Raw genomic sequence first — 11,806 nt, forward strand, 5'->3', positions numbered from 1 at the left:
AGGCTAAAAGTAATAAATAATACCCCTCAGCAATCAACAAACATTTCTGCTCAAAATTTGTTTCTCTTTCTACTGAAAATGTCAACCATTTTCCTTTTGCAATTTCACATGTTGCTAGCTTAAAAAAAAAAAGATTTACTACAAGCTTTCTAAGAATTTAATAAATTAAAAATTCTTTTCCAAAGAAATGGGAGATGTGCAATTAGCCACATGAAGAGCATTTGATAAAATAGGTCTCTTTGAAGAGTAGGAGTTCTTTTTAATGGTAGCTTTTGGACGAAATGATGATCTTTTGCCATTTGCTCCAAAACTCTTAAATGATTTCATTCTCTGGTTATAAGAATTCCCTTTCTTTGCAAGATCCTCTAGGCTCTTCACACTTGCTAAACATCCAAAAGATCGACTATTCCCTTGATAATATTTTGATAATCCTCTCCTGCACACATACAAGAGTTCATTAGAAATTAGAGCGTATAATTAACATAAAACATTTTGAAGAATTAAAATAAATAAGTGTTCATCCGACCGCTTAAATAAAATCCTCCAGTTGGAGGATATAATATATGTGCAATCTATATGTATATTACCGTAGAGAATTAATATATAATCTATGTATACGAATTAAAAAAAATTAATATGCATCCTGGCTAAAAAAAAATAAACAGTACTATTTGTATAAAGATGGATGCTGAATACTTTTCTATAATATACGGTGATATAAAAGATAATGCCAATTAAGTAACTACCCATAATATGTGAGATTGTAACACAAGACAAAAAAATACAAGACAAATTAAAAAATATTTACAGTCATGAGCTAAATTCTTGCCCAAACAGAAATTCTCAAAACTTTAAAAACCTTCCAAAAAAATAGATTAAATTTGAAGAAAACATATATTTTGCATCTTTGAATATGAGGATCAAATAGCAGTTAATCATATATTAACATAAAAAAATGCATCAAACCCTCCATTTCTTTTAAAAAAAATTTATTACTTCAAAAGAGGGAGAAAAGTGGGAAGGGGATGCTACGCTACATCTTGGATTTGAACCCTTCACCTAAATTGCGTTTGAACCCTCCACTTCAACTATGGAAAACCTAAACTGTATTTGAACCTTCCACCTCAACTACGTTAGCGTTTGGACAATTGAAACTGAAAAATAATTTTTGAAAGTTAAAGTTGTGTTTGGACATGCATTTTATTTAAAGAAAAAATTGAAGTTTTGCGAGTAAAGGAGAAATTTTCACCCAAAAACTGCCCTAAATCAATTTTTGAAAACTTAACATTTCAAAATATGATCATATTTTATAAACAAACAATGTTTTCATAAGCCAAACGTGAGCTACAAAAAGCATAGGCTAAAATAATGATAAATTGTGAACTTACTTGATAGGTAATTGATCCATTAATTCAGACAACTCATACAAAGGTCCATGAGACGAAGCATCATCATCTAGCTCAAACGAAGAAGAAGAAGAAGAAGAAGAAAATTCCAACGAATTTGACTGAAGGGAAAAATCATCAGAAATACTATTTTTGGTTTCCATAATAACCCACGTCTGAACATTATTCATTTTGTTACCACCATTCTTCTCTTTCAACCCCATTATATTTCTTCTCCTTGATAATTTATTTAAAGATGATTGAATTTAATTTGCTAAAGGAAAGGGAAATAAATAGAGAGATAAGTAACGGAATAAAAGATAACGATTTTCTTGTTTCCTCAAGACTTGGTAATACGTTGCAATTTCTATCAAGTTTCTGATAAGGAAACATTTATATACATATCTCCTACAATTCTTTTGTCTTAATCCAATAATTTAATTATTTATAGATAAACATTAAAAAACTCTTGATGTTTTAAATTACATGGTTGAGAGATTTTTGAAGGGTTTGGCTGAGTGAGTGGGTGGATAATGACTGACGTGTATAATTATGAGATTTAATTGTTTTATTATTATTATTATTATTATTATTTAACCGAGGAAGGTTAGTTAGTTTTCATGTTGTTTAGTTTGCATTTATTCTTTAATTACGGATTACTTTTTAGGGTTAATTTTCCATTCTACTAGGCAAAGTGGATAAGGTAGATTTTTGTAGACATCCAAATGTGACTCACCACGCTTTTATTTTGGGGAAACTAATTAGTCACCATCTTTGTGACTTTTGTCCCCACAAAGGCAAGACACTAGGACCCCAGCCTCTTGACATTTCCAGGCACTCATGTAGTTTTGTAATTTTCTTTTCTATATTCGAATAAAAGGTTGTCAAAATAAAGGTGGATCGACGATCTAAATTTAATTGGTTTAATTTTTTAAAAAAATAGTATTGAACTTATTATATTATTAAAATTATAAATTAAAATTTATTAATATTTTTTGAAATTTTACTAAAATTTTTAATATATATCTATACTTTGTATAAAAAATTATGAATTTAAATGAACTCGTACTTGGTACTTAGGCTACATCCGCCTCATGTCAAAGAGCTTAAAATCTTATATTATTCTACTTCTTTTAACCAAATTTCCTTTGTTCTTGGAACATTCTCAAGTATTTTCATAATTAACTACTTATGCTTGTATTAGGGTATGTTGCCTATCTTACATATTTTTGAAATGCGGTCTTTTCTTGAACCCTGCATGAACGTGGAATACTTTGTAGTTTGTACGTCGGACTGCCTTTTTAGATCATTCTAACAATTCAAAAAAAAAAGAAGTTAAAAGTTTCCTTTTCCACCCTTTTAGAAAAATAAGAAGTCACTTTTATTATGTTTTTCTTATCAAATCTATCCTTCTTATTCATATTAGTGAAGCATTAATTATGTGAGACGTTTAAAGAAGACACAGAAGATAGTTTAAAAACATTCTTATAGTAAGATTATTAATATTCTTATTTATAAAGGGGTGTGTAAAATCTTAAAGCATACATAAAATGAATCAGATGGAGTAATACAGTAGTAGAGCTACCCGCCTGCTACCTCGCATCTTAAAATCTTAATTAAAGGCGTAAGATTTTATTTTTTTCAAAAAAAAATCTTCTTTGTCTTTTAATAATTCGAACTTCCCAAAAGAAAAATATAAAAGAGAAGGTAGATATATATATATATATATATATATATATATATCTACAAGGAAGAACTTCAATGGATGATAATAAAATCAATTTAGTTTTCAAGATTGTACTAAAAGAATTGTTCCTTTCTTACAAGCATATACCCAGTGGCGGACCAAGGGTGTCAAGCCACAATCCTTCGCCGAAAAGTTACACTATATTGCTAGATAATTTTTTTATATTTTATGTATATTTGCTATAGGTTAACTCCTCTTGATTTTTCGATGTAGATAATTATTTATTTTTTAATATCCCTTAATGAAAATTTTGACTCCGCCGCTGCATATACCACATTAGCGAATTGAATAATAAGTTTTGTCACTTTAGAGATTTCAAAGAATTGTTCCTTTCTTACAAGTATATACCACTTTTGTGGCTACAAAAACTAAAGGGTTTCTTATATTGATAGGTTGATGGAGAATTAATTATCTTTGACTGCTCAAGTCAGCTTGGGTCTTATATTTTCCCATATAATGTGTTGAATTATACAATACTTCAAATGAAGGTAAATTTATGATTTAAATTTTATATGTTCATTCTTTAAGGTTCTTATTTTTTAGTATGGAACATAATATATTTTTAAAAATTATGACTTCATATCTTATTATTTGTTATAATTTTATGAATTTTTATTCATAAATTTATATTCCACATCTAAAATATCGAGTTCAGATGACCTTCGAACCACTGGGTTGCATCCGTCCCTGACTTCGAGTGATACTGTCAAACTTGTTCAAATTTATTGTTGGTGCAACATAGACCTTGTAACTTATGGTTTAACGGTTGTACTTTATCTTGACTGATTAAAGTTACTAACATAATCCATTTCGACGGTACAGCCTCTTTTCTATTTATTTATTGGGGGTTTTCCATCTATTTTAACTGAATTTATGTAGGACAAATAATCTCTATAATCACTGAAATGTTACCTTATTCCGGGGGAAGCAATAAGATAAGGTAAATACTGTCTCATATTAATAAATAAAATTAGTGTTTTTAGTTCTTAAATATAACAAATTTTGGTTGTGGTCCTTGTGATATACATATGTGGTTAAAGCATGTTTAATCTTCAGTTAATCGAAATTTACACTTTTAATCCCTCTACTAGTAAATCTTCAAAATTGTAATAAATTATTTATTGTTATGTTAAATATTATTGTTACTCCATATTTGAGGGTAATATACTACTAACAATAATTTAAGTTACTTCCTATAACAAAGGTTGATACCTTATTTATTTTAAATAAATACTCTTTTAAAAAATTATATTCCAATAGCTACATTTTGATTTTTTATAGCCAAATATCTATTTATGGTCACCTCCTACCCTTAAGTCATAAAATAAGCGTTGTATTATTTTTCTCTCTCCACTCAAATTTCTCCTATCCCCTCAAATTTCTCGTATCCCCTACCCCATATCTATTCTCCCTCTCTCTCATCTTCCACTTCATCTTACTACCAGAACTCTCCGGCAAAACATCAAATCCATCCAGTTGAAGGAAGGGATATGTTTAATATATACATGTCAGAGTGTTTTCAATTAACGGTTCAGTGAGATGTATAATATTTAATTTCATTCACATGTGCTTAGATCTTGATGAGATTTCCACTCCTTCAGAGAAAATGGCTTTACTGATATGCTATCTGCCCATAGATCAATGGCAATGCTGTTGGCCTAGAAACAGACAGGGGAATTGAGCGAAATAAACATTAGGATTTGTTTTTGAACAAAGACGACGGAGTTTGGGGCTGAACAACTTGAATTTTCTGTTAATATATTTCAATGTATCTCGCTGTATTTACATGTATTTCATTGTATTCATTGTCTTTTTTTTCATTGTATTTCAATGTATATCGCTGTATTCCATGTATTTCATTGTATTCACTGTCTCGTTGTATTCCATGAATGTGTTCATATATTTTTTTAATTAATATAATTTATATATTCAGATGTGTATATGTATTCAAATTGCTATGTTTTTGTTGTATTTATCGGCTAGGAAAAATATTGAGTATATTTTCTCTGAAGATTGCTATGCTTTTGGAGTGTTTTTCGGATGAGAATCTTTTTTATAATTGAAAATACAAATTTTGTGTTATAATTGAGTTTGTTGAGTTATATAAGGAGTCTATTATGTTAATTGATTCACTTTCCGTTTGAAAACGGCTGAATAGACCATAAATTGCGCTATTTACGTTACTGTATTCACAAATACATATCGTGAATATAATCGAATACAATAATCTGTCTAGTTGTAATCCCCTGTTTCACGCCGTGAATACAATCGAATACAAAAATTTGTCTAGCTGTAATCCCCTGTTTCACGTCTAGAAATATTACTATATTCATAAATACAGTAGCTTAAATACATCGAATACACCCTAAAAAACCTAAAAACATAGCTATAAGAAATAATATAGTAAATAGTAGCTACAACTAGCTAATAACCATTAAAACATACTAGTGGTTTCTGAACGATCGAACAATACATGTTTTAATTAATTAATGTTCTAAGCTAAATATATCAAACCAGAATTTATCAATAAGTGAGTGTTTAAAGTGCAATTATCCCCATTACATCAAACTTTAATGAAATTATTAATAGTGCCGAAATTAAAGTGGGAAGCATTGATTAGGATATAATAAAGTAGCTGTCAAAAGGAAGTTTCGAGTTGTAATGTAACAGAATCATGTCTGTGCTTTATCTCCTAATTAGGTCATTTTCTAACAAAATTGAATGGTATATATGAGGATAAGAAAAAAAAAAAAAAAGCTGACTGTTGTAGAGGTCATGATACACGTGGAAATAGATCTGCAAAAGTGTAACTTGGCCTTTGTTACCACAAATTCGTTAACGGGTCCCACTGACCATATCTCGCCCATTGGTCCACGCATCCATAGGCTAGATTCTAGCCCTACTAATTTAAATATTTAATAAACTGAGCTTTTTCATAAATAAATATTCCTAACAAAGCGCCTCACCGACAAATTTGGAAATAATTATTCAATAATCCCTAGTGAGTAACGAAACACGACTCTTTAAAATTTTAAACAACTAGTTTTAATGTAAGTGAGTTGCAGGTCTGTGCCACATCAAATAATAAATATATTTATATGTAAGAAGAACAAATTATTGAAAAATGACAATTTATATCAAAATAAATTAAATATTTGCTTAAGGAAACAATTTGTAAAAGATGTTTAAAATTTTAAGTAATTTTAAATTTTATATATTAAGACTTCAGACATAGTTCAAATAGTATATATTCGATAAACAAAACTGATTTTAAATCCTAAATAAATAAATATTAGGAAAATTAACACATGAAACAATTATAGTTGTGAGACAATTTAATAAAATAAAATTTAAACAACCAAGAAAATATTTTCGTATGAAAAGGAAAATAAAGGATCAAAATTGATCTTGCACAATAAAATTTTCTTGTATGATACTGTGATGACCCAAAAGGTCATCACATCTTTTTAAAATGAATTCTGCATTTCGAGGCCTTAAAAACCTCTTTCTGTCTCACTTCAATTTGCGTGCGCAGTTTGGGCGCGTAGTCGGAAAGCTAATATGTGAAAATCTGTGAAAAATGGTAAATTTTGATTATAAAATGAATTAAGTTGACTTTGGTCAACATTTTGGGTAAACGAACCCGGACCCGTGATTTGACGGTCCCGGAGGGTCCGTAGGAAAATATGGGACTTGGGCGTATGCTCGGAATCGAATTCCGAGGTCCCAAGCCCGAGAAATGAATTTTTTAAAAGAAAATTATTTTCTGAAATTATTTATGAGATTTGGAAATGAATTGTGATTAGAACTCGATGGTATCGGGCCCGTATTTTGGTTCCGGCGCCCGGTATAGGTCTTATATGTGATTTAAGATAAGTCTGTGAAATTTGATAAAACGGACTTGAAACGACATGAATCGGATCATTTTTGAGAAAATTGAAAATTTGAAGTTCTTAAGAAAATTTCATTATTTTGATGCTAAATTCCGAGTTGTTGATGTTATCTTAGTGATTTGAATGCACGAGCAAGTCCGTATAATGTTTTTAGATTGATGTGCATGTTTGGTTGGGAGGCCCGAGGGCTCGGGTGAGTTTTGGATAGACCACGGAGTGAAATTTTAACTTAGGGAATTGTTGGTATGCTTTAGGCCTGCAGGCTTCGCATTTGCGAAGCCTGTCGCGCAAAAACGAGCAATGTATCGCAAATGCGAGAGTTGGCCTAGCCTGCCTTCTTCGCAAATGCGAAGTTTCTGTCGCAAATGCGACATCTGCCTGGAATCCTCCTTAGTCGCAAATGCGAGACCTCAGTCGAAATGCGAGACCTCAGTCGCAAATGCGACTTCACAAATGTGACACTGCTTTCGCAAATGCGAACATAGCAGAGGTCGGGGTATGGTTCGCAATTCCCATATCTGCAATCTACAACTTTTATACTTAGCCGAAAAAACTCCCATTTTTCACACTCTTTCAAAACCAAAATACTCTTGGGCGATTTTTCAAAGACAACTCTTCTTCCAAATCGATTGTAAGTCAATTTTAACTCGTTTCCTTCAATCATTAACATCTTTAATATGATTTCAACTCAAAACCAATAATTTTCATGGGGGAAATTGGGTTTTTTGGGTAGAACCTAGGTTTTTCAAAAATTAGGGATTTGGACCTCGATTTGAGGTCCGATTTTAAAATAAATTATATATTTGGGTTCGTGGGTGAATGGATAATCGGGTTTTGGTTCGAACCTCGGGTTTTGACCACGTGGGCCCCGGGGCGATTTTTGACTTTTTGGGTAAAACTTGAGAAAACTCATTTTCATGCATTAGAATTGATTCATTTAGCGTTTATTGATGTAATTAAGTAACTTGTGACTAGATTCGAGCGAATTGGTGGTTGAATCAAAGGGTAAAGCGATAGTTGAGACGTGAATTGTGTTCGTGGCATCGAGGTAAGTGTTTGGTCTAACCTTAGCTTGAGGGATTAGGAGTTGTATCCTATTTGCTACTTGTTTCTTGTTGAGTACGACGTATAGACATGGTGACGAGTATCTATACGTTGGTGTCGAGCATGACCGTGAGTCTTAAATTGTGATTTATTGTGTTCTTGAATAATACTACGGATACTTAAATTGATGACTCTCTGTATTGAGCAAGGATTATGATTGTTCTCGTGGGAATTACTTATGATTGAGTATTGGTGTTAGATGAGGTAGTTAGATGTTGGAACATGTTTGGTTATAGCTGTTTCTCTCTTGCCAGGACGTAGTTACTTATACTATCGATTCCCTTGCCGGGATAGTGTAGTTCTTTATTGATCCTTTCCTGGGACTCTTTTTATAATTGTTGTTGATTGTATATGTGGATCGGATTGCACGCCGCAATAATATTATATGTGGATCGGGTTGCACGCCGCAACAATGATATATGTGGATCGGGTTGCATGCCGCAATAGTGATATATGTGGATCGGGTTGCGCGCCGCAACAATTGTTGATACAAAGTGTTTATAGATGAGATACAAGTTTCTTATTGTTTTGCCGTGAATTCTAAGTTGTCCTTATACCATTACTCTCGATTTACTGTTGATATTGATACACCCCCGCAGCATGTACCCCTCCCATCTTTTCTTATTTATTCCTGTTTTATTTTTCGTTGTATATTATATAACTGCACAGGTTGATTTGATAGTCTGGTCCTAGCCTCGTCACTACTTCGCCGAGGTTAGGCTACGCACTTACCAGCACATGTGGTCGGTTGTGCTGATACTATACTCTGCACTATGTGCAGATCCCGGAGCAACTCTTGGACCATAGCATTTGGGTGGCTACCTTCAGTCCATGCGGAGATCCAAGGTTGACCTGCAGGCGTCCGCAGGACCTGTCGTCTCCTCTATCCTTTATTTCCTGTTTCATTTCTTTGATTCGGAAATAGTGTATCTTTATTTTCAAACTTTGTATTTAGCACTCTTAGATCGTCTATGGTACTGTGACACCAGTTCTGGGTGATTAAGGCTTAAATAGTTGTATTAGATTCATACTTTAAATATTTTACTACCTTTCTTCCGCTTAATGAAATTTCCGATGTTTTTCACATTAATGCTTTATAAATGCTAAAAGGGTATAAAAATGGATAAAGGTAATCTGTTCAATAATTGTCTTGCCTAGCTCACATTAGTAGGCACCATCATAACTCCCGAGGTCGAAAAATCCGGATCGTGACAAGTTGGTATCAGAGCTCTAGGTTACATGGGTCTCACAATTCACAAACAAGCTTAGTAGAGTTTGAGGGATCGGTACAAAGACGTCTGTATTTATCCCCCAGAGGCTACAGAGTTAGGAAAAACTTCACATCTATTCTTTCCTGTCGTGCGATTTTGTTCTCTCAATACTAAATTGAAACTTCTACTCTTGTTCTTTCGCGAACGGCGATGTCACGTACCGCTTCTTCAGTCGAACAGCAGCACAGACTGGTGTTAGATCAGCTACATCTTCGGAGGTTTTGCGGAGGTTGGATAGGTTTTACCAAGCTCTTCGCTACCACTTTCAACAGTGCATCTTCTGAGGATCCCCAGGATTATCTAGACAGTTGTCATGAGGTTCTCAGGAACATGGGGATAGTGAAGACCAATGGGGTCGACCTTGTTACTTTTCGCTCGTCTGGATCCGCCAAGACTTGTTGGAGAGATTATTGTTTGGCTAGACCAGTTAGGTCATCAGCTTTGACTTGGGATCAGTTTCTCAGCTATTTCTGGAGAAGTTTCGTCCTATCACTTAGAGAGAGATCTACCCGAGGTAGTTTGAGCGTCTCCAGCAGAGTTCTATGACTGTTACTCAATGCGAGACCAGGGTTAATGATTTGACCCGTCATGCTTTTCTTATACTCCCACTGAGAGAGAGAGTGATGAGGTTCATTGAGGGACTCATTTAGCCCGCTCAGTCAGCTAGAGGTGGAGGTAGAGGTATTAGAGGTGGAGGTAGAGGTGCTAGAGGTGGAGGTAGAGGTATTAGAGGTGGAGGTACAGATACTGTTCTGGTTTGTTGTAGAGATGCTTCGATTTTATTTGATCAGGATCTACATACTCTTATGTGTCATCTTATTTTGCGCCGTATTTGGTCATGCCTAGTGATTCTTTGAGTGCTCCTATTTATGTGTCTAGACCGGTGGGTGATTCTATTGTGGTAGATTATTGAGGCCAACCCTGCACTACTATTGAGTAGCGAGAGAGGGTCGAAGCAGCTTTTACCCGATTAAGGTCGGGATCGATTTCCACAGGGAGCTAGAAGCTGGAGTTGAGTTTCTATCTAATTGAGAGTTGTGTATGTTTTCCAAATTACACTTCTAAACATCTTTTTGGGTTTTTGTTTTACTTCTAATTTTATCAAACTACAATTCTAAATTAAACTAGAAGAAGCTAAGAGTAAACTATTGCAAGTTGTTCAAATGGTTAAAAGGGACTAGGGTAGTGACTTTCGCCTAGGTGGTCAATTGACGGGTACTTGAGTCTAAGGCATGATTGATATATTTGGGGAGTATGATATAACCGTTGCACAATTTTACCCACTCTACACCTCTCGGTGGTTCGAGTGATTTTGCCTGAATTGACTTTCTTAAGACCACTCTACACCAAATGAATCATTAACAACGTTTACCCTTTTAAACACTATGGATTAAGTGCGACACAAGAGCATCAAGAGTTGACTCAACATATCAAAGAACTCTTTATATTACTTTGGTCATCGTGGAACCTAAACTCACACATCCTCTGCTCTCCTTAAGCAAACCTCACCTTTAGAATAGTAGCACTCAGAACGAGGTTAATGGAAAATCACTCATCTCTCTCAAGGAAAAGTCACAAGTCCGGCTCTAAGTACCATATGCTTTCCCCTTATTTGAGTCACCACTAATGTAAGTTTCATTCAACTTAAGATCATATAGGGCTTTTGTAGAGACATAGTGAAGGCTTTTTGGTTTAGGGTAGGTAATTTTTGGTCTAAGTAGGTTCCATCTTCCCTTAAGCACTTCTTTTGTTTCATATTGGCTCAAATTCATTTGACTTTTTTAGTCTTTTTACTTCTTTCTAAGGGGTTAGAGAGACACACTATCACTCTTTCTTATGCATTTCAAATCTTTTCTCCTTTCTCAACTTTCTACACCTTTCATTCTTTGCTTTTCTTGAATCCCTTTTTATTCAATTCTAGTTTGAGCATTCTTTTTATCTTTTTGCTTTTCTTTCTTTTTCATTGCTTTTCCTTTTCTTCATTTTATACCTTTTTACCACTTTGTTGCCATCCTCATCTCTCCCCCCCCCCTAAACTTATAATTTTGCCATGTGCTAAAGGAAAGATCGGGTGACAAGAGAGGGTATCTTTTAGAACGGGTAAAGGTTTGTATCATGGTTCTTTGAAGGAAAAAGGTCTAAGTCTCAAAAGGGTTGACTAGGGATCTTATCATTGGTAGGTTATGGAAGTGTTCAAGCTATCATTTGGACCAAGGAGAGCCTATAGTCATGTCTCAAGTCAAAATTCACTTAGGATTTCACCTCAACAAACATTCAGGGCAAGTTCTAGACCAATGGCTCGGGACTTGGACTTGCAATGCGATTTCTTATCACACAAGCTACGAGATCACTAAAGAAATAGAGTCGGGGGCCCACAACGACCTTAGATAAGATTTGAGCGCACAA

At 33.9% G+C, this 11,806-nt stretch overlaps 1 protein-coding gene across 1 annotated transcript; it reads right to left on the bottom strand.

Moving 5' to 3' along the window:
* On the bottom strand, positions 1–1,744 carry LOC104224840 (protein OXIDATIVE STRESS 3-like). Its single transcript, XM_009776553.2, has 2 exons — positions 1,389–1,744; positions 1–436 (listed from the first exon to the last, which is right to left on the bottom strand). Exons 1-2 carry the CDS (start codon positions 1,607–1,609, stop codon positions 166–168), a joined length of 492 nt encoding a protein of 163 aa, XP_009774855.1. The 5' UTR covers positions 1,610–1,744; the 3' UTR covers positions 1–165.
* Positions 1,745–11,806: the final 10,062 nt, after the last annotated feature.

The sequence above is a fragment of the Nicotiana sylvestris genome, chromosome 8 (genome assembly GCF_000393655.2).
Source record: "Nicotiana sylvestris chromosome 8, ASM39365v2, whole genome shotgun sequence".
NCBI lineage: Eukaryota > Viridiplantae > Streptophyta > Magnoliopsida > Solanales > Solanaceae > Nicotiana > Nicotiana sylvestris.